The 22996-nt window shown below is 47.5% G+C and overlaps 1 protein-coding gene across 1 annotated transcript in view; it reads right to left on the reverse strand.

Annotated features, from left to right (window-relative positions):
• LOC144822741 (uncharacterized) overlaps nt 1-22996 on the reverse strand; it is a 2085503-nt gene that overhangs the window by 1351616 nt on the left and 710891 nt on the right. The window contains exon 52 of the mRNA XM_078680596.1: nt 15710-15774. Within this exon, the coding sequence (XP_078536722.1) occupies nt 15710-15774 (65 nt within the window). The remainder of the gene's footprint in view (nt 1-15709; nt 15775-22996) is intronic.

Raw genomic sequence — 22996 nt, forward strand, 5'->3', positions numbered from 1 at the left:
CTCTAACTACCCATTTCCTGCGTCCACTCCTCCTCTTCCTCTCGCCCCCTAGCTCCTCCCACTCCCAGCTACTAGTGTGCTAACTTCATAACACTCAGTACTCTTAACCACAGAGGCCTCGTATTCGGCAGTGTCAGACCAGTAGGCCAGAACATTGTCAGGGTCATCAGATGCCGGGTATGGGTCCCGGTGGCAAAGTGTGAGATAAGGCTAAAGCAAAATATTCTGTATCAGTATTGTGGAGACTTGTTAAAAAGCAAAGTAGAAGTGAGAGCATGTCATGGGCACTGAAGAAAGTGTGAGAATCAAAAAGGGAAACAAAACAGAATTGGGTGTAGGTGGGCACAGAAGGGTACAAACGTGCTGGAAAGGGCCCCACATCTAAGAATCGCAACTGTTAGTCATGTTAATTGCTTTGTTAAATATTGCTCCTGGGTGCTCCCCGGCGCACTGCCCTGCTGTCAACTAGTATCATGTGCCCAGAGCTGATGACTGTGGGGATGGGGATCCGTGTTAGGGTCTCAGCATCGGCGCAACATCTTGTGATTCTTGGCAAGTCACTTAGGGGCATCACTTTTCGTGACGTAATGGTGGCGCAGGGGGCTCCTCCATATTTACAAAGAGAGGAAAAGCCACCCTGCGTGACTTTTCCTCTCCTTGTAAATATGCCCCCTTCACACGCAGCACTTTGCGTTGAAGGGGCGTTCCATGGGTGTTGCTGTGGGTGTTCCCACGCAACACCCATGGAATGAGACAAATCTTCAGATTTACGAGAAATCGTCAATCTGAAGAAGCGTGTGAATGCCATGCCACCCTAGAGGTGGCGTAGTGAGGCGCAACGAGGAGAAATGTTTTCATTTCTCCTAGTTTTTTCCTCTTTCAATGTGTGCTGCATTCTACAGCACGCATTGAAAGAGGAAAAATCCTTTAGTGATTGTTTTTATGCAGGAAGGGACACCTTCCTGCACAAAAACAATCTCCCCATTGCGAGGGCATCCTAGCACCATGGTGCAAGGGTGCCTGCGCGGGCTCTTGGCAGCTGTTTGTGCGCCAGCGTAGACGAGAGCACAGGAATGCAACATATTCTTGTAAATATGTTGCATTCCTGTGCTCTGAAAGTGCTGCAGGGTGGCGCAGCCAAAGGGCTTGCGGTGCCACTCTGCGGCACTTTCTTGTAGATCTACCTCTTAATCTCCCCATAGACAGCGCACGGATACCCTCACCGGTGATAAGCCGCACTAAATAAATGTACAAATGTTAATTTTGCGTGTCAACTTTTTCTTCATAGGGCGGGATCAGTAACAGTTCCAGTCTCTGTACCCAGTGCCTTTTGGTCAGAGGTGACTGGCGCTAACCATCTGCTCTGTGCCCGCGTTCCACCAGGCGCCTTTATATGACATCACTGAGTGTGGGATTAGCACACAACAAGAGAAATACCAATGTCAAAGCCAATCTCACCTATTCTACATTAAAATGCCGCACCCGCATCAAGTGGTTGTCAGCATCAGGCGCGCAACTCCCATTGGACTCAAAGGGATTCAGGCCCCCTCCACTCTCCGTCGTGTGTGGCAGCCCGGGCTGAGACAGCTTCCCGGGCAGACACACAGCCGCACCCAGGGCCTGACTGGGAACTAAAACCGGCCCTGGCAAAATGCTCGGCCGCCCCCCCTCCCCATCCGGGGGGTTATGGGTGCCGTCAAGCTCTTTGCCAGGGCTGGTTTTGGGCCGATTTTGTTACAGGGCTGATGCTGTAACAAAAACGGCCCCAAACCGGCCCCCCCACCCATGTAGCGCACCGGGGGATTGCCCGGTGCCCGCTATGGCCAGTCCGGCCCTGGTCGCACCGAGTACTTCACAGGTCTTTTAAAGACCTTCTGCTTGTTAATGAGGCTTTGATGGTTTTCACCCATCGTAGGGCCCCTGCAGCTCCAATCTGCCTTTTGTTTGAAGAATCAGCCCCCCCCTATATTTTTTTAATAGCCTCCCCCATCCCGTCCCCCCACCAACTCCCCCCCGCCCCCGAAATTTGACTCTAGTTGCGCCTCTGGTCAGTATCGAGTGGGAAACTCCTTCTGCGAACTATAGATCTACGGAACCCCTTTAACATTAGCAGGCAAACAACAGTCAGTCTTGCTTCTGACTTCCGCTACGGCTGGAAATGAGTGATCGCTTTTATTTCACATCTGAGTAAACCTCGTGCAAGCGAGCACTGCAGCGGAGCTTTTAACACAAAAAGACACTCCCGAAAGAGAGCAGCTGCCCAGGCTGGATACACAGAGCCCGGGCCGGGGTCTTCAAACATCGCAGGCAGATGGAGCGGTAATCACGTGTTCACAGGTGCGCCCTCTGGCGCCGTCCCCTCTCCGGAAGTGCGCGATTGAAGTTTGACAGTCAGTAACAAAGGCCCTTCGGCTGCACTGAAGCTTTTATTCCATCCAGCCAGCAGGCCTGCCAAGTGTCACGCATCACGCGTGACGCTAACGCATTTCAGTGTGGTGTTCCCGCATCACCGCACTGAAATGCATTGTCACGCATTTTAGCCACTGACTGGGCACTCTGTCTGCCAGCGCCTCTGACACCCAGCTGTGTGTGCCCATGCGCCGGCGGCCCGGCCCATAGCTTCGTTTGCAAGGCTCAGTCTTAATCATGCCGGTGCTCTAAAGCAGAGTGCTGTGCGCAACTCTCTGCTACAACAATGTAACAATTTTAAAAACGTATGTAGCCTGCCTGGAGAGACCCGGGCGGGGCCTGCCGCCCAACAGAGTCATCGTTGCTGCGTAACAGTAACAAGGCAGCTGACAGACTCTTTGGCGCCGATAAAGGGGTGGGTGGGGAGTTGGGGAGTCGGGGGGGGGGTGGAGGGGGTGTGTCGGATGTGACCTCTCACTTCAGTCCAGGCAGGAAATGAGGTTGGAGAAGCAGCGCGGGCCCGACCCGCCGCGCTATTTGTGTCTTAGATTGGCATGATGCAGCCCTGCAGGGCTGGACTCGGAGGGAGACTCGAGGCAATAATTACACCACCCGCCCCCTCCCCCCGCGCTGGACCTGCAGGCGAGATCGCGGACCGCACAGCATTGACCTGAGACTGATTAGTCCCAGAGAATGATCAGGAACATCATGTCCGGGCGGCGCGGCATCAGAGGGCTGAGGTGTGATCATGATAGGACGGCCGCCGAACAGGACCCGGGCTGTAACCTTGCTGAAATGAAATTGGAGCGGCCTCGCAACAACAGTGAGTGCAGCCGAGTTTGTTAATAATCCCTAAGCGAGGGTGACTGTTTTAAACACAGAATCTAATATGGGCAGGCACCTGTTTCCAAGCAATCCGAATTTGTAGGTAACAGAGTACATGAAGATCGGGTGTGGACAAAGTTCACACAATACTGTGCAAACTCAGAGACCGGCCACGCTCATAACACTGAGGTTTCCAGATTCGATGTAGGAGTAGGACAATGTATTATTGGGGCAAGATATAGAGCTTCTCCTTACTCAAATGGGTGTAATTTCATATATTTATATATCTCCCTAGTTTTGTTACTTAATTTCGCGCACGAGAAAGTGTCACTCATATTCCCTGAAATGTCACTCATAATTACACAAAAATTATAAAAATGTCACACAGAGCAATCTGAAACCTTGGCAGCTATGAGCCAGTTAACAGACACAAACAGCAGATTTCACTTTGAAAAACAGAGACTGATGCTCTTCGAGGACAGGAATGCATTCTTCCATATACCTTACACTTCCTATATAGATGGTATAAAAGCATATATCACAATATAAATATTAAGCGTGATACACACTGTATATAATATCGTAGTCTACATCAGCGCCCCAAAAAAGAACTGACAAAACCATCAAGGAATCATACCTCAAGCTGCAAGACCAAGCTCCAATCCAACACCAGGCTGAAACACACTTACTGTGCAAGACCACACTCCAATCCAACACTAAACTGCAAGAATCTGTGGAATACCAGGCTCCAATCCAACCCTAAGCTGCAAGACCAAGCTACAATCCAACACCAGGCTGAAACACACTGTGCAAGACCACACTCCAATCCAACCCTAAGCTCCAAGGTTTTGTGCAAGACAAAGCTTCAATCCAACCCAAAGCTGTAATTCTCTCTGCGAGACCAAGCTCCAATCCAACACTAAGCTGCAAGACTCTGAGTGAAACGAAGTTCCAATCCAACACTAAGCTGCAAGACTCTGCGTGAGACGAAGATCCAATCCAACACTAAGCTGCAAGACTCTGCGTGAGACGAAGCTCCAATCCAACACTAAGCTGCAAGACTCTGAGTGAAACGAAGTTCCAATCCAACACTAAGCTGCAAGACTCTGCGTGAGACGAAGATCCAATCCAACATTAAGCTGCAAGACTCTGTGTGAGACCAAGCTCCAATCCAACACTAAGCTGCAAGACTATGCGTGAGACCAAGCTCCAATCCAACACTAAGCTGCAAGACTCTGCGTGAGACGAAGCTCCAATCCAACCCTAAGCTGCAAGACTCTGCGTGAGACGAAGCTCCAATCCAACACTAAGCTGCAAGACTCTGCGTGAGACGAAGCTCCAATCCAACACTAAACTGCAAGACTCTGCGTGCGACGTAGCTCCAATCCAACACTAAGCTGCAAGACTCTGCGTGAGACGAAGCTCCAATCCAACACTAAGCTGCAAGACTCTGCGTGAGACGAAGCTCCAATCCAACACTAAGCTGCAAGACTCTGCGTGAGACGTAGCTCCAATCCAACACTAAGCTGCAAGACTCTGCGTGAGACGAAGCTCCAATCCAACACTAAGTTGCAAGAGTCTGTGAAAGAGCTAGCTGCAATCCAACACCAAGCTGCAAGACTCAGTGCGAGACCAAGTGCCATGTTCCCCAGCACTACATGTAATATTTGTAAGTCACCCCTACATAAGGCCTTAAAGCCCTAAGTTAGGGTGTGTTATATTACATGTGAAGACATATCTGCATGAGCAGATATGGCCCTGTGCTGGCCAGTTTAATTACTGACAGTACGAGTGAACAGGGAAGCCTTATTAAGGTATGCCCTGGGCACTGGTAAAAACAAGTTTCCCAGCTAAACAACGGCTTCACTGAAACCTATGGTGTTTGGTATCGAACACCTCGTATTAATAAACCCACACTGATTCCAGTGATGGATTTATTAATACATGCACCCAGAGGGTACCTTAGAGGTACCCCCTGAAAACCTACTGACCTCTAGTGTATTTGCCGACTGGTCTTGTTCAGCCTGCCACCACAGATGCATTTCTGGCCCCCTGGAGTTGAGAGCCCACAATCTCTGAGGTCGGGAACACTGTCTCCCCTGGCAGGAAATGTTGTCACCTCCTTCAAGCAGGATGACTTGGGATCAGTATATCAAAGCAGGCGGATTCAAAGGCCTCCTTCCCTTGATAATCGACCCGGGCTTCCCCAGACAGGGGAAATAACACCCCCTGCCCAGGGACCATTTGGCACCAGGACAGGCAGGAAAATTAGCTTGTCAGGAGGTGTGTTCACCCTCGGGCCAGTAGCACCCCTAAGGTGGTCTACCTGAAGTCAACACAACTAGGAAAATGCCACAATCTTGGCATCTGGTGGAATTAGATCCTCTAGGTCAGGGTTATGCCCACTTCCCACAGGAAATGGTCATATAGAGGGTGTAGTCCCCCTAAAGGTTGGTAGCCCATTGGCTACAACCTGACACTCCCTGTAACCCCACAAACACAGCATTTAGGTAGCACCCCTGATACCAGGACTTCTTCTTCGATGAACACAAAGAAAGAGTGGACAAAGAAGATTGCTGACCCGAGAACAGAGGAGCAATTACTGACTTGGTGCCAAACCTGTCAGCCTGCATGCTGCCCAGACCTTTGTGGAAAATCAGACTCGTCCTGCTGCTGTGCAGACTCCAAGAAACTGGGAGGGCTATCAGTCTTTCACAAATCGTCAGAGAAACTCCCTTGGAGTAGAGGAGCTAGTCCCCTGCAAATGCTGGCACCAGAGAAGCAAGATCAGGTTCACCATCCTGCCACTTACTGGGACTACTAACGCAGCAGCAACCCAAGAAGAGGTCACCGTGCTCCCACAGGTCAGGTCCATCTTCCCTTCAAGTGCGGGGTTGCCAAGACCGACTGGAGCCGCACAGCACCAATATTCAGAGTACAGGACCCCTTGCAACAACCAAGACTTGTTGTTTCCAGCCTGGACACCAACTCCAAGGAAGATCAACCTGCATATCGAGGGACTTCAGGGACAGTGAGACCCACATCAAGAGTGGTCCAGCTGTCTTGTATGCCCCTTGTCTGCAGAATCCAGACCAAGAGTGAGTCGCAGACCACCGCCAATCGACACCTCAAAAGTACCTCTGCCTCCGCGCTGAAGCATAGTTATGTGCATTAAAAACATAGACGTAAGGGAAAAAGCAGGTAAGGGGAAAGAATTAAAGAGGGAAAGAGGTGGGGGAGGGTGAAAGAAACACAACCGGGAGACAAGGAAAAACAGAATCCAACGTCCGGTGTGCTGTGATCCAGTGGAAATGGTGTCATTCCCACACCTCCGCTGTGTGTGGCTCTCTTTACGCTGTGGACTCTCTCAGAGGGGTCTCTGAGACTCCAGGGCATACATACTAGATCCATCCCCAACAAGGGAAGAGGGAGTGCTTTGGCAAGGGGCGCCATCCCCACTCTGCTGTGTGTGGCTCCCTTGACGCTAGAGTCTCTCTCAGAGGGGTCTCTGAGATTCCAGGGTATAAATGTTGGATCCCTCCCCAACAAGGGGAGAAGGAGTGCTTTGGTAAAGGGCACATGGTTACAATAGTTAGAGTTGTAAAATTCCAATACAGAAGAAACAAGTCCCCAGGAGAGGAAAGAGAGAAGTGGGGGGGAGGGGTGCAGGGGGTTGGGAAGCGGGTCAGATCTGGCAGATCAGCAGTGGGAGTGAAAAACCTTGTGGGGGCCTAAGAAGGTAGAGTAAACGGGCCCAACACTTAGATGGGGTCTCATAGTCATAAATTGAAGTCTGGGCGCCATTTTAGGGTCAGGCAAGTCCCAGGTAATGAGTGATGCTTAAGGGGGGACTTTTAACCCCGTGACTTAGCAGTTTGTCTTGTCTCTTGTACTGAGATTTTTTATTCGGTAATGCTTTTTGACCAGTTTAAACCCCAAGATCCTTCCTCACCAATGGTATTTCCCTGGCGGATGCCATTTTGGAGTCAAGCGAGGCTTGGGGTCCTCTTTGGTGAGAGCCATGGCAGCCGTGGGATCACCGTGTTCAGGTGGCTGTCTTTTGTCTGGGGGGGAAATTGGTTACCTTAGTTGTCGCCTTCTTTGGCGGCATAGGTGTGAGCCCCGCACTGCCCTTTGCATGGAAGGGTGGTGTTGCCGGTCGCGAAAGGCAGGAGCATCTTTATTTCCCGAATGTAACACCGTCAATGGAGGCTAGCGACGACAAAGTTCTTCACTTCTTTCACCTTCCCCTTGGCAGCGCAGCGTTTCAGGCACAGGATGGGAGGCCACCGGTAGGAGGAATATGGGTGCTGCTGGGCCATGTCAGTGGGCTTGCCCATACCACGAAGGCGCAGGATTTTACATGCCTCCTTGCTTTGAGGGCGCTAGCTGGTAGTAAGTGTCCTTGATGGCAAGCATGGAATCATGGCAGCCATCAGTTAACTGCTCGACGAGATGCGAGGCGACATCTTAAGGTCAGGCAGAGTGTTCCCACGTGCCCGAGCATCTCAAGGATTGAGCCCAGGGCTTGAAAAATCTGGTTACATTGGGGAGCCAGATTTAATCAGGATGAGCTATTTTTAAAGTCCACTCGCCCTTTATGGCGAGCTGACAACAGGTGTTCCGGTTACTCAAAGTGAATGAGCAGTAAATATGCCTTTAAATCTTGTTATCTTGTCACATTTTCTCAGCTTTTAGAGACAGTGCGACAATCATGTTGAGACCAGGGGTTGATTAGATTATTCAAGTAACTAGACCTGCAGGCCTAGTAAACTTTTTATGATTTTTCGAGCCCTGGAGCCCCCGTGGGTTCACCCGGACTGGCTCCTAGTCCCAGCATGCAGCCTCTTTTCAACCGAACCTCCCCATTGAAGTGAACAGGGCACCCGATACTCAAAACACCTCTGCACCCAGAAGTCGCAATGCTGCCCGAGCTGACCGTGCCATGGACCTTGCCCCATACTCACCTTAAGTCCAGGAGAAGGGTCTCATGAGTCGCTGACAAGTGCTTGAACGCAGTATATATTTCCCCCCCATAGGATAGCATTATCACTCCAGACATTGTACTAAGTGTGAACTTTTGAAACCTGTAAAAATTCCTAACTCGAAAAGTACATGCTCAATGATCTTGGTTTCTAAATTAATTTAAAATTCGGTGTTATGTTTATAAGTTGGTGTTGGATTTCTTTATTTATGGGGTGTCTCACTTACTGACTCTGTGAGTGCAATCAAAGGTTAGCTCTACCCTCTAATCAACGTCACTGCTCGCCCACACAACCACAAAAGAGAGCATTTAGGTTAGCATTTGTGCCTCTGTAAACCAATTAGGGTTTGCCTGGACTCTTTACACAGTGTACCTCCTATTGGTCCACTATATAAAGAGCCAGCTGCCTAAAACGTGTATCAGTCTTCCCTCAATTGAAGGAGAAAGGCTTTTAGCACTAAACGGATCTCCCAAAATTCTAACACGTTGATATGGAGCTTGGATTTTCCAGAAACCAGAGTCATCCGATCTCCACCTCTCCCAAATGGCCGCCTCAGCTAAGGAGTGATGCATCTATCACTACAGTCACCTCTGGTAGGGGAATGGAGAGGGGTCTGCCACTAAGCCAATCACTGTTCATCAGCCACCACTACAGGTCTTTGGCAAGTCCCACAGAGATCTGTACCATGTTGGAGAGATTCGTCTGATGCTGTGCCCACTGGAACTTCAGGTCTTATTCCAGAGCCCGCATAAACCAATGAGCAGGTGTCACAAGTAGGGTGCAGGAGACCATGAGACCCAGCAACCTCAGAGTCAGTCTCACTGAAATCCAGGATAGAGGCTTAAACATCGGTATCATAGCCTGAATATCCTGGACTCACTGCTCAGGAGGATAGACAAGAAACTGCACTGTTTCCAGACAGCTCTGATGAAGAGGAGCATCTGAGATGAAGTCTGGTGTGACTTTTCGCACCTTAATAGTGAACTCAAGCTTATGTACAAGGTTCACCGTAGTCTGGAGGTGGTAGATTGAAAAAGCGCAGGTCTAGTCTAAGATGGAGAATTTCGTTCTTCTTTGGCACTAGAAAGTAGCAGGAATAGCAACAACAACCTACTTCTGATGTTGACACACTTGCATAAGGAGAGGTGGTGCTCCATCAGCCGTAAGTGGCTGGCATGGGTGGTCACAAAGAGGAGGAAATAACCCCTTCAGATGAGCTGCAAAACCCAACAGTCTGATGTTATTGACCTACAGTGGTTTTGGCGATGGCGTATCCTGCCCCCACTGGATGCCCATGATGATTGAAGGGCAAACTTAAGGTGTTTGGAGGCTGCAGCTACTGGTGGGATGGTGCACTGCCCCTACTCTAGATATCTGTCCCACGTGGTCTGTGGGAACCTGGTCCACGGGCATGAAAAGGTTGTGCAACCGGCTAGCTGTGGTGGCTGGAAGGGTACAGAGGTGGTTGAAAGCCTATTCTTTGGCCACGAAAGGGGCAGAAGGTAGACTGGGGTTAGTGAAGGGCCATGGAAACCCCCAATGACCTGGCTGTAGCTGTACTGTCCTTAAAGTGATCCGGGGTTGAGGCTGACTTCTCTCCAAACAAGCGGCTGTCATCAAAGGGCATGTCCATGAACGAGGCGGGGACATCCCCTGAAAAGCCAGTGGTTCTCAACTAATCTTGGTGCTTAAGGGCCACCAACAATGAAATCTCTATGCCCAGCGAGTCTGCCATATCCAGCCCACATCGTATGACGAACTTGGTTGCGTCTTTCCTATCAGCAATTGCTTGATAGGGTATGGTTCAAGTATCCTCCGAGACAATAGGTAGCACTTGCGCAACCGAGTTCCGGATCGTAGGGGAGAATCAGCTCAAGAGGCATGCGGTGTTCACTAACCGCAGTGCTTGGTTGGCAGAAGAGAACACCCTCTTCTCGAACGTAGCCAGCCTCTTGGATACTGTTGGACTTGGCCCTTTTTGCAGGGTTATCACCAAAACTTTTGCTTCTTCCTCCTATTTTTTCCTGACCTGTTGTTGTTGATGTTAGGACTCTGGGCACTTTAGCACTGTTAATCAGTGCTAAAGTGCATATGCTCTCTGCGTAAATTAGGAACATGATTGGTTATCCATGATTGGCATATTTGATTTACTATTTACTGGTCAGTCCCTAGTAGAGTGCACTGAGTGTGCCAGAGTTGGTACATCAAATACTACCAGTGGGCATGCAGCACTGATTGTGCCACCCACATGAGTAGTCCTAAAACGGTAACTCAGACCTGCCACCATAGTGTCTGTGCGCAGTTTATTTTAAAAAAAAAATGTTCGAGTTTTATATAGTGCGAACTAGACCCGAGACATCGGGTATCGGAGCGCTTTACATGAGCATCAGTTTCATTACATGAAGACACATTCATTTCTTTTTTTGGAACTGCCATATCAACTTGGAAAATGCACCCACTTGCCAGGCCCTAACCATCCCTTTTCTTACATGTCAGTCACCCCTAAGGTAGGCCCAAGGTACCCTTGTGGGCAGGGTGCGGGGTATGTGAAAGGTAGGACATACCCTGATGTGTGTGGCATGTCCTGAAAGTGAAATACTGCCAATTTCGTTTTTCACTATTGTAAGGCTATCTGTCCTGATAGGAAAGCATGGGAGTTAATTTACAGCATCTTATAAATATAACTTACCATTCAAACCAGATAGGTAAAATAAAGTTTAGTCTGCCTGAACTCAGAATCTAAAGATGCATCTTTTAGGAAAGGTGATTTTTACATTCTGTGTTTGACAATACCACTTTTAAAAAGTAAGTATTGTCTTGCTTAGCCATCCTTTGTGCTTCTGCTCGGATGTTTATTGACTGTCTAGCTTTGGAGTGACAGGGGCTGTAGATGTACAGTGGCTCCAGAGTCTGAGTGAGTCAGAGCTGGGCTGGATAGACCTGATCTTCATTTGGAGTGGTGGGAGGAGTAGCACCTGCACCTGAATAGGGCTGTGTCTGCCTTCTACAATGATGGCTCCGCCCCCCTGTGGTGTGTCTGGAGCCAGGGCCCACACTGACAATGGAGATTGTTGTGCACTTACAAAGTCCCCCCAGAACTGGTTTTGACTGGGCACAAAGAGAACAAAGACATTTAAGGGTATAAGTATTAGACCTAAAACCCCAGAACTTTAGACTAATTCTGGAGTCAAGAGGAATCTTTACCAAGGAGAAGAGCTGGAGAAACTGAGGAGAAGTACTGCCCTTGCTGTGTGTCTGGGATTTGCCTGCAGTTGCTGTTTCGGCCAAGGAAAGGAGAAGGACTTTGCTCTGTGCTGTGTCCCCTGTTTGTGGAAAGTCTCCAAGGGCTTGAGTAGAGCTTGGCTCCTGTTTTGAAGTCTCACGAACACAAAGACTTCACCCCCCCAGCTCCCCTGAACTTCCTTGCTGGGAGTTCTGACCTGCCAGGAGTGCCTGTGACTGTGTGTGGCCTCAGGAGGTTGTTGTTGCTACTGGGAGCTGGAAAGCAATGCAACAACAAGAAAATTGACACATCGCTCTTCTTGCAACAGTTTTTCCGATGCAACACCATGGTGCGAGAAGAATCTCCCCGCACCGCCGCACCACTGCTGAAACCAACGAAGCACCTGTCGCCGCTGCAAGAATTAATGCATCGAGGGATCGCTATTGAAGAAGCCAACGTCTCGCCGCCGCCGCCTCATTTGCCGCCGCATCCCAGATCCGCGGATCGGAGTCATCTCAGAATCTACGCATCGCTTCCCCCTACAGACTGGACCCAATGCACTGCTCCCCTGTGTCCAGCAGAACTGTTGCATTGCATTCACGAAGGTCTCTGGAATCGAAGCCTCTCTTTGTTTTTCTACGCTTCCCATTGCTGCAGCTGTTTGGCTTGGTGAATTTTGTCCCAATGACAGGTTCTTTGCAAGAAATCACTCATCCATAGTATTCTATGGACTCAGTTGCTAAAACCTTTTGAAAGTCATTTTTCTTAATACTTGCATGTTGGATTTTTGTTGTTTTGGTCTTGTTAAGTTTAGATAAAGATACTTTATTTTTCTAAACCAGTGTGGTGTCCATTTGTGGTGTTACTGTGAGTGTTGGTACAAATACTTTCCACATTGCTTTTGGGATAAGCCTGTCTGCTCGTGCCAATCTACCAAGGGGTGAGCAGGGGTTATCTAGAGTGTGTATCCCCCTTACCCTGACTAGAAGCCAGGGCCCCTACTTGGAAAAATGTACCTACCTCTGCCTACTAGAGACCCCCAATTATTAACAGATACCCTGTCCGGAGGGATGGTAAGAAATGCGCAGGTGTTGATTTAGGAGGTGAAAGCCTGGACCACCAAGCTCTCCGGGGTGGGGTGCTGGATGAGGAAACTGGAATCACCTGGAGTGGACTGTGGTGGTGGGAAATTATCCTATGCATAGGAGCCCCTGTGCAAGGCTTGGAGCAGGACCCTAGGAAGACCATTACTGGGGGTACATTGAAAGGGAGATGTGGTTCAGATGGGGTGACTCCTGGTTGAAGCACCTCTATCAAGACATACTCTTGACTACCTCTGAAGGCGAATGAAGGTCCAAGACTTCAGCTGCTCTCCTCAAAACCACAGCAAATGAGCCACCTTCCTCCGTAGCCATTGTATGGGGAGGTACCAACCCAGTTTCTGGTGAGGTGTCCAGTCCACTGGCATCCGCCAGATCCTCATTTCAGGTGTCCTCAGGGTCTTCTGAGGTCTGGTAACCATAAGGGACTGCAGAACCCTCCGATTCATTATCTAATCCAGCCTATCATAAGAATAAGGCACTGTTTTCGACAAGTCTGCGCCCAGTCAGCGCTGGAACTGATTTTGGACGACACCCATCCGGCTCCATTTCGGAGTTGGGAATGATGATGGGGGCAGCGCCACTGATGGGTGTTGGTGGTGCTGGGGGTGCGGCACTGGAATTGGCACTTGGGAAGGTCAGTCATTTGGCTGGTGCCCTTCAAGATCCATCACTGGATCCCGGGTGCCCAATTTGCGCTGAGGGCAGGCTAACTAACCAGTTGGGTCCGAGGGTGCTCCTGAGGTGTCGAGTCGACCAAATGTGAGGTACACAGCCTTATAAAATTCTTTTAGCTGGGCTTCCAGTTACTCAGGGAGGAGCGGAGATGGCCCAGGTGTGCACAGTGAAGTCGAAGATCTCTTTAACTTATTTTTCTTTTTATGGGATTTACAGAATTTTTCAGATGACTTTGAATGAGACGACGGTCGCTGGGTGCAGCTCAGCGAATGATCTTGGGACCTTCCTCGCAACCGAGATCTGGAAAGTCGCTGGATCAGTCGACATCATGTAGCAAGCAACTTGATGGACCGCTCCCTCATTGTCTGTCGATGCATGGTGCAGCAATCCTCACATGTCTTGGTCCTCACACAAGGAGACAAAGTCTCGAAATTATAGTCACAAAAAGGTTGGAATAAGTTCAGTCAAAAAGTGACTGGCGGTAGCTGTCTTTGATTCTGAGCTATCTGGAGCGGAAAGAAAAGTGCTGACGTCAGCGAACTGGTGTGGCACTTATACAGGCACTGCATATGTCATATACGGTGCCGACGATGGCGCGGGGAGCCAAACAATGCCACCTAGCAGTGCGCAAAGGGTACTACTCATCAAAGGTTTCCGGATCCAGCCTGAGGATTATTCTAAGGTTAAGAATCTGCGGCTAAAAGGCTCTATCAGATATTATTACATGCATTACATGTGTTGACTATGTTAAACGTCTCATTGCTAAGCAGCACCACACAACATAGCTTGGGTAATTCACAGTGTAGCAATCACGCACTGACATGAAACGCTACTGTCATAGATACCAGCAGCCACAGCAGAAAAGCCACAAGACATGTATTGTTGGGTGGAACAACCTTGCTGAGGACATTCAAAATCTAGGTTTTCAAAGACATAATCTATTGATACTTTCCAGAGACTGAGAAGCCCAAGGCTCCGGGGAGGAATGTGTCATTTTTTTAATTGAACCCTTATGATCACAGAGTAGTTGACAGAATGTCATGGTGAAAGCCCTGCTTTCTTGAGAATAATAACCGTGCTTTCAACATGTCTGAAGTGTTAGTGTAGTCTCTGTACACTCAACAACCCAGATACACTCCCCTTTTAAGAAGGTTCACTCGAATAAAGGTCTTAGAAAAATTCCTGATCATTACAGAACTCGTAATAACCAATGCACGGAGAAAGGGATGAGTAATTATACCCGAATATCATCACGTTCTTGATGTTAGTGGTACTGGTGCAGAACTGCATATCTCTAGCCTCACTATAGTGCTCATCTGGACCTGGAGTGGGCTCACTTGGCCTGCTGCGTTGGTGTATGAGCTTCTGAGTAGCAGTGACAGGCTGTTTATTGCATTTAATATGCTGGATATGCCACAACAGACTATGTGCTGGTGCATCTAGAGGTTGTGCATGCACAGGGGGTGTGGTGTTACACTTGCATCTACTCATTCACACAAATAAGGATCCAATAGGTGGCCATAGGTTGTCATGTGTTGCATGTTGGTTCTACTATTTTGGGGGCAAACAATAGTTTGTTCAGTATATGTGTGAGATCACAAGATGATAGTTGAAGGCATTGTCATCATGCACATATATACCTCTTTCCAGAGTACCTCAAAACTACACTCATATTTATTTCTGAATGATTGACTCAAGAATTAGCAGGTGACTCAAGAATTAGCAGGTGACAAATCAGGGAAAAAAATGATCACAGCATGTGGGCACTTATCAACACTCCAATATTAGTGAGCACTTAAGATAAAGTGCCCTAGATAGTGTGACCTCTAAGTAAAATATGTGGTTCAGGACATCCCAGTGATAACAGTACAAATTATTGTGTAATCTTTGATTGTAGCCTTAACACAAAGGCCCTGTTAAGCATGTATACTTAAATCAGACAATTATATGATATTATATCTTAACATTTCTGAAATCTTTTAACAACTGGCCTTGGCTTGAGACTTTCCATCATGTCTACATGGTGCAAGCTCCTTGAATGGTTTGGTAAATTTATCACCTCAAGCACCTTTGAGCCCTGAATACCATCACGTTCATGATGGTATTGATTATCTAGATAGGACAATTTACAAGGTCTGATATTTTCAGATTTAAAAGATGTGTCAAACTTCTGAAGGGTGATACGTTCAGGCCTCTTGCTGTGCTATACCATACTGTACTAAAACTTTTGATGGTGAGAGTGATCATGTTTATTGCATTCAGTGTGAAACTTAGCTTCCCTCTTATGCTAGGTTTTTATATTAGACTCTGTCTAGTTATATATGTATCATATTTCGTTGTGATCTATGCTGTAACCTTCTAGAGATGGATGAATGTCAGCTAGGAATACTAAAGTAATTAAAATGGAAACATCAGTTTAAGTTTAGGATCAGGATCAATTTGAGAAGTTTAGGATCAGGTTCAGGATAATTTTAATCCTTAGTACATACCTCCCAGAATATTCGAAGAGTAGCAGACAGCTTAATACGTTCATTATTTTCTAAAACACATGTATCTGGAAGAAAGTAAAAACAAGGTTGCTGTACAGTTAAATTAAATATGCCTTTATATTGTCCATATATATCCATGCATCGGTTGTATGATAGATGTACGAATGGTTTTACCACACGTGCCTCTACCACGTAGCCCAACCACAAATGCTTCTTAACCACACATTATTTAACCACGCATGTCTTTACCACAAACTTTTGTGGTTTAGGCATGAATGGTAAAGGGGTATGTGTGGCTAAGGTCACCACTACTCCCCCTCGCCCCGACCACCTCCCCATCCCTGTCTCTCGCACTGTCTCTTTAACTACCCAACCCCTACCACTGCCCTAAAACCTACCCCGACCCCCCACACTAAAAACGACCCCAACTATCCATTACCCTCCCACTTCCCTAAGGCCTAAAACCCTACACTACCCCGACTCCCCTGCCGTCCCTTAAACTACTCCGACCCCTCCCACTGCCTTAAAACCTACCCCGACCCCCTGCCCTGAAAACTAACCCAACTACCCATTCCCCTCCCACTGCCCTAAGACCTAAAACCCTGCACCCTAACTTACACTACCCTGACCTCCCGCCTCCCTTCGCTGTCCCTTAAACTACCCCAACTCCCTTCGCTGTCCCTTAAACTACCCCAACTCCATTGCCCTAAAACCCAGCCCGACCCCCTCCCAGCCCTTAAAAAGAAAACAGCCCCACTTACCTCACCGTGGCGTCTTCCCGCTTTCGTCTTCCTGCAGCTAGAACCCGCACTGCCTTACCCACGCATATGCTTGGTTAAGGCATATGCATGGTTAAGGCATGCGTGGTATAGCTTGCATAGTTGGAACACTTGTGGTTCAGACAGCGGTGTTCCGACTGTTTGCCCCATGTATCATGTGGGCCACCAACCTATCAACTCAACCCAACAATGTACCCACCCATATCCACCCACCGATACATCATTCAATTGAAGTAGCAGCATTGCATGAAATTAACCTCGATCTGCCTGCGCCTTATCGACCACTACACACAATATGCCACAAAGTCTCTATGTGGCTTATGCACAATGGAACATGCCTCTGGCAGGGAAGTTGCTCAGTGTTGCACACATTGACTTAGATTCACAATCCCAGGTGTCAACATAGTTCTCATTATAAGTCACACCCTATACCCACATTCTTGGGTAGTGCATATCTCTAATCCTTTTAATACATGATTATTTGTATCAGCCATGCATGTGTGAAAATCTAATCCCATACTCATATTGTTATTCATCATGAGCTCTTTTTTTCTCAATTTGTCAAAATGAGACTTCAGGCCATTAAGGGCCTGAAAAATAGGGTAAAGCTTGGAATTGGCATCCAAGACACGCTTTGTTGATAATACAAATTGGCCATTAAAAAAGGATGCAGAACTCTCACATTTCAGAGATGACTGCAAATTTGTGTAAAAGGTTAAAAAAAAGAATGAGTTGTAGGTTCTAACTTTATACACATAATTCACACATTTCATTACATACTTAGGACTAGTTCTATCATCCGGTAATTCTAGATGGGTGCAGCTTGTTCCAGTAAGTAAATCCTTGATGTCAATCACTAGGGTGACACTAAACACACATATCTTGTTATACACTAGAGTGAAGTAAGTCTGCCAAGAATGGGGCTCAAATTGATCAGCCACTGTACCAGTTCTTACAAAAAGGGAATTTTCTTAGTCTACCAAGTTGGATCCAGCAGGTGGTTGCTAGCTGTAATTGACCCAGGATCTACTAGCCACCACATATTAAGTAAGTGCTCTAAAGTCAATACCCCGTTTCTCTCAGTCCTGCAGTTTCTCCAGCTGGTCACACAAACGCCTAATACAATAAATATATGTGCAGCACTTGTAAAGTTCATCAGCTGTCATAGCCTGGGCACTGATATTGTGACCACCAAAAACAAATTAGGACCCACGATTTAGAAACCGGTCACAGACACACTCCAAAGGCTATGAAATATTCATTTTTCTGAGCTTGAGGGGTATTTGTATTTATTAAATGTTTATTGGGCACCTTGTCCGCTTGCAGATACATTCACACTGTATGCAAGTGAATAGGAGGGACAGAGGAGTGGTTGGATATACCATACACATGGCTTAATGTCAAAGTGTTACCACATACACTGCCTGAGCTGAAAGCAGAGAGCAGTTGATGAGAAAGAAACCAAAGTGCTGGGGTTCTGTGTCAGTGGATGCTGAGCATGATAGAAGTAGGCCACGGGCCACAGCAATGGGTGGAAATAGTAGCAATGGTGCCAGATGCACAGAAAAAGGGGACATGCACATGCATGATCCACACATGCATCGTGCTGTGCAATGAACTGCTATACAGATATAGATGCAGTTTCTGATGTGGCTTCTAGGCGACTAATACCCACATGTTGGGAATGGAAAAGAGGGTGGAAGTAGGAGTGTGACAGGCAACTTTCAAAGGTCCCAGTTGGTCACATTATTACTGTTGTCATAAACCTAGGTGTGGCGTCTTGCTCTCAACAGTCCGAGAGGAGAGAAAGACTATTCCCTGTGGCGGCAGACTGTGAAATGTGCTTAGATGTCATTCATTATCCGAGTGACCAGTGACACACTGTATTATTCAGTATGAAGTCATTCAGATGGATGCTTCTTAAAGAAAGGGCAGGCGGAACCATGTCGTCTTTTCCTCTGCACATGATCAGTTGGAGGCTGTGGGTACCTATGGTCCCATGATTTTCCATTAGAGCCTTTTTTTCTTGAGTGGAGCTGAGCGAATGCTGTTGTCGAATACTGAACTCCAGTTGGCATGTAGTGATGGATTGACCAGTAAGATTTGTTGGTTACTTAGCAGCATATTAGAAGTTACTTATGTTCCATAGACAGCCACTGTAAGGCATGGAACGAAGATGTGATGTTCTGAATCATCTTCAAACCCAAGGCCTTCCCACTCAGGGTAGCACCAAATGAAGTTGATTAAAGATGTTAAATGGGAGGTCTATGTAAATGCATTGTCAGTGTGCAAAGAAACACTTTCCAATGAATACTAAGCCGTGGTGTGGCAAAGAAAATAAAGGACAAAGGGGGTGCATTTCGTCATGATATTCACCTAAAAAGCCAAAAATGATGTTGGGTTGGATTGGATTGGATTGAATTAGCATTTATATAGCGCGATAGCTACCCGGAGGCGTCCTAGCTCTAGAATTGCTTATTTCACAGGTGTATGTGACGGGGTCTGGGTTATCTGCTAAAAAGAAGGGGTTTTAATTTTTCCCGAAAAAGCAGAAGGGTGGGTTCTGATCGTAGGGGGATTGGGAGGGAGTTCCAGAATTTTGCCGCATTTACTGAAAACATTCTGCCTCCGCTCCTCTCTCTTCTAATCCTGGGAATGGTGACTTGGAAGGTGTGGGCTGATCTAAGCTGTCTATTAGGAAAATAGGGCGTGATCAAAGTGTGGTTCAGACTTGCTCCTTTCCTCCAGTAAGCACGGTTATGTTATGTTAAAAAGTTTTGTACCGCGCTCGGTCACCATACGGTTTCATGGCGCTCATAACAAATGCGGGAAGGCAAAGGTGTGTATTACTCAAAAGCAGACTGGAAAAGGTAAGTTTTTAACATTTTACGGAATCCACCATAGGTGGGGCAGTGTCGAAGGGCGGACGGGAGGGAGTTCCAGGTATTAGGGGCACAAAATGAAAAGCAGGAGCCGCCATGTTTTTTCCGTTTAATTTTTGGGACAACCAGCAGATTGTGGCCAGAAGAACGGAGGTCTCTGGAGGGAACATAACATTTCAATTTAGAGGAGATAAAAGTGGGGGCAAGGTCAGAGATGGCTTTAAAGATTGTGCAGTCCAGTTTAAAAGTACAGCGCTTAGCCACTGGGAGCCAATGAAGGCTCCGCAGTAGTGGCGAGACATGCTGGTGTCGAGGTTGATGGTAGACCAGGCGGGCTGCCTGATTTTGCACAAGTTGCAATCTGTGAAGGAGGTATGCGGGGATACCGACATACAGAGTGTTGGCGTAGTCAATTCTTGACGTGACCAGGGCCATGATGACAAGGATCAGTGCGTCTCTGGTAAGAAATCTACAGATTTTACGTATCCTGCGTAGATGGAAAAAGCAGGATGACGTAACCGCACTGATCTGGGGCCCCATGGATAAGTCACTAGAGATGACCACGCCTAGGCTCTTCACGGATTTGACAGGGCAAGGATGGGGCCCAAGTGAGGGAGGCCAAAAGCTGTCGTTCCATGGATTGGCTGCTCCACCCACCAGGACAAGCTCCGTCTTAGTAGGATTCAATTTGAGTTGGCTATGGTACATCCATTCCGAGATCTCGAGCATGGTGGACTGAAAAATAGTGCGGGAGGAAAGGGAGGTGTCAATGGGAAAGATTAACTGTAAATCATCCGCATAATTGAAGATGGTAGCGGCAGAGTTATGCAGGGAAAAAATCAGAGGTTGCATGTATAAATTAAATAATAAAGGGGATAGGGCGGAGCCCTGAGGGTGGACGATACACATGCTTTTGAAGTTGATTCTTTCCCTCACTGGTAACCAGTGGAGATGTTTTAGTTCGGCTTTCACGGATTGGCGGCGGGGATGCGCAGCAAAGTGCGGGCCGCACAATTTTGAATCAGCTGGAGCTTTTTTAGGGTTAGTTGGGGGGCTCCTAGGTAGAGGGCATTCCCGAAATCAAGCCGGGAGAGAATAAGGCCCTGAACCATAATCTGTCTGGCTTTGAACGGTAGGATCTTCCGGATGAGTCTCAGGATGCCCATGCAGGTGGCAGATAGTTTGGTTGCCTGGTATCCGAGAGTCAGTGTACTATCCAGCCAGATTCCTAGGCTTTTGATGGTATTCTTGGCTGGAGGTACAGGGCCTAGAGCTGGTGGCTACATGGAGTCAATGGATTTCGGTAGGTGGTTACCCAATAACATTAGCTCTGTCTTATCTCCGTTTAGTTTGAGATAAGACTGGGTCATCCAACCACATACTGCCTCCATACATCCCCTTAGATCACTTGGTTGGGACACGGGATGGTTCAGGGTTACCACCAGCTGAGTGTCGTCAGCGTAGGACACGATTTGAACGCCAAAAGGGCGAACTATCTCAGCAAGGGGGCGCATGTATATGTTAAACAGTGTGGGGCTCAGGGAGGAGTCCTGAGGAACCCCACAACTGAGTGGTTTGCTAGATGAGGTGATATTTCCCTCACAGACTCGGAACGAGCGATCCAAGAGAAATGACTGGAGCCAGGCTGCTGCTTTGGAAGTAATTCCTAGTTCTAAAATTCTGTGCAATAAAATGTGGTGGTTTACGGTGTCAAAAGCGGCACTGAGTTCCAATAGGATAATGGCCGCAGTGCCACCCTGATCCATAATCGTTCTGGCTCCTTCCATCACAGCGAGGAGTGCAGATTCTGTGCCGTGCATAGGGCGGAATCCAGTCTGTGATGCATCCAGTAAATTGTTTGTTTCTAGAAAATTTGTGAGGGAGTGGTTTACACATTTTTCCACGATTTTGCTTATCCATGGCAGTAGGGAGATCGGAAGATAGTTCGCTGGATTTTCTTGATCGAGGTTGGCTTTTTTGAGAAGGGCCCTAACTGTCCTAACAGTCGTAATGGTGACTCCTACTGTAGATGATTGCACGGGTGGGTCTCTCAGCGATGGTGGCTCAGGCTACTTTACATGTTCATTTCCTGGACATGGGTGAGGCAGGCAGTAATATGTTTGCCCGAGTTCTTCCTCGGAGATGGCCTGGATATCACCTGGCTAGGTTTGAAATGCCATATTGCGCTGGTCCAGAACATTGCCTAGACAATATAACTATGCATTAGAGAGCCAAGGGGTTAGAGGGGATCCTTGCGGAACCCAGTATGATCTTCCTTAGGTTTTGGAGGAAAGCTGACCGAAATGTATTTGCTGTGTATGTTCCTGTAGGAATAACATGATCAATACTAGGGCTGTCCAAGAAAATGTCTTGTGGTCATGGTGGTGAAGGAAGGGTGGAATTATCAAGTGTCATAAGCCACACATTTTAAAGCTGCAGGTTGTTTCTCATCAAGGGCTCTCATTATGTCCTCAGGTATCTCAATGACCATAAAAGACGTGCCTCCGACTGATCTACAGCCAGGCTGCTGAATAAGTGGGAGGGATAACGTAACACCTTTGCCTCAATCAGGAGTTTGAGATTGAGCTATAGGGTGATACCACATGCACATTAAGGAGGGGATGACCATGATGTAATGAAGAGATCATGATATCTGTTAGGAATGGGATACATGTGCCGATCCGGATTCAGAAAGCACTGAAATGGAAATGCATTACTGATTGTTTCTCCAGACTCTAGCATCAAATAGAAAGCAAATTACAGTAGTGTAGCAGCATGGCAATCCATACCTAATACTACATAGGTCTGAAATTAATATATATTCACTTTGAAGACACAAGCTACAGATCATATATTTGTTTTTATAAAGGTGTCAAGCTTAGTAGTCCAAGATGGCAGATGAAACCTGGTCCAGTTCCAACAATCTTCACGACAATGCCCTGGAAAAATGCACTAAATGTAACTTTGCAAATCACTGCCTCAGACCTGTGATGGGGTGAACTCCAGAGATTCTACTGAATGAAGGGTCAGCTCCATAGCTAGGTAACGGGATCTTAAGTAAGAGATTTACTGCTACGATGAAGATGTGGGGAAAACCAGCTCGCACAGAACTGAAGCAGTATTCTGTGGGACAAGATAGGAAGTGACAGGCCTCTGAAGTAAAATGTGTATGTTGAGGTAGAGGAGTGACACCTCCAGGGCCCAAGGATAGCCGCAACAACATGTGGCGCTCTTTAGTGAAGAGAAAGGGCACAGAAAGACGAATACTGAGGCTCCTCAAGGCAGACCCCAATACTCCCCCCAGAGAAGTCAATAAGAACTTCTGCCCCAACCATGCAGCTATGAAGGGTCTGTAAGCTAAAAGCTCTAGCCCCATATTGAATAATGCCTCATGCTGCAATCTAAAATTGTACAGAACAGTTAGCCTGGGGGAAAAGGTCAGCCTACCCTAAATCCCCCACAAAGAGTAGCAAAGTTGAGCTAATTGTGGAGTTCACAAGGGAGTCTATCCTTCTGCGACACTGTATCCGTGCAACAAAGGGCAAACAAGAGTATCAACAAATCATATGAATGCCACAAGCTAGGTGTTTAGTAGGATAGAAGGTGATTCAAACTACGTTATCCAG

The sequence above is a fragment of the Lissotriton helveticus genome, chromosome 3_1 (genome assembly GCF_964261635.1).
Source record: "Lissotriton helveticus chromosome 3_1, aLisHel1.1, whole genome shotgun sequence".
Taxonomy (NCBI): Eukaryota; Metazoa; Chordata; class Amphibia; order Caudata; family Salamandridae; genus Lissotriton; species Lissotriton helveticus.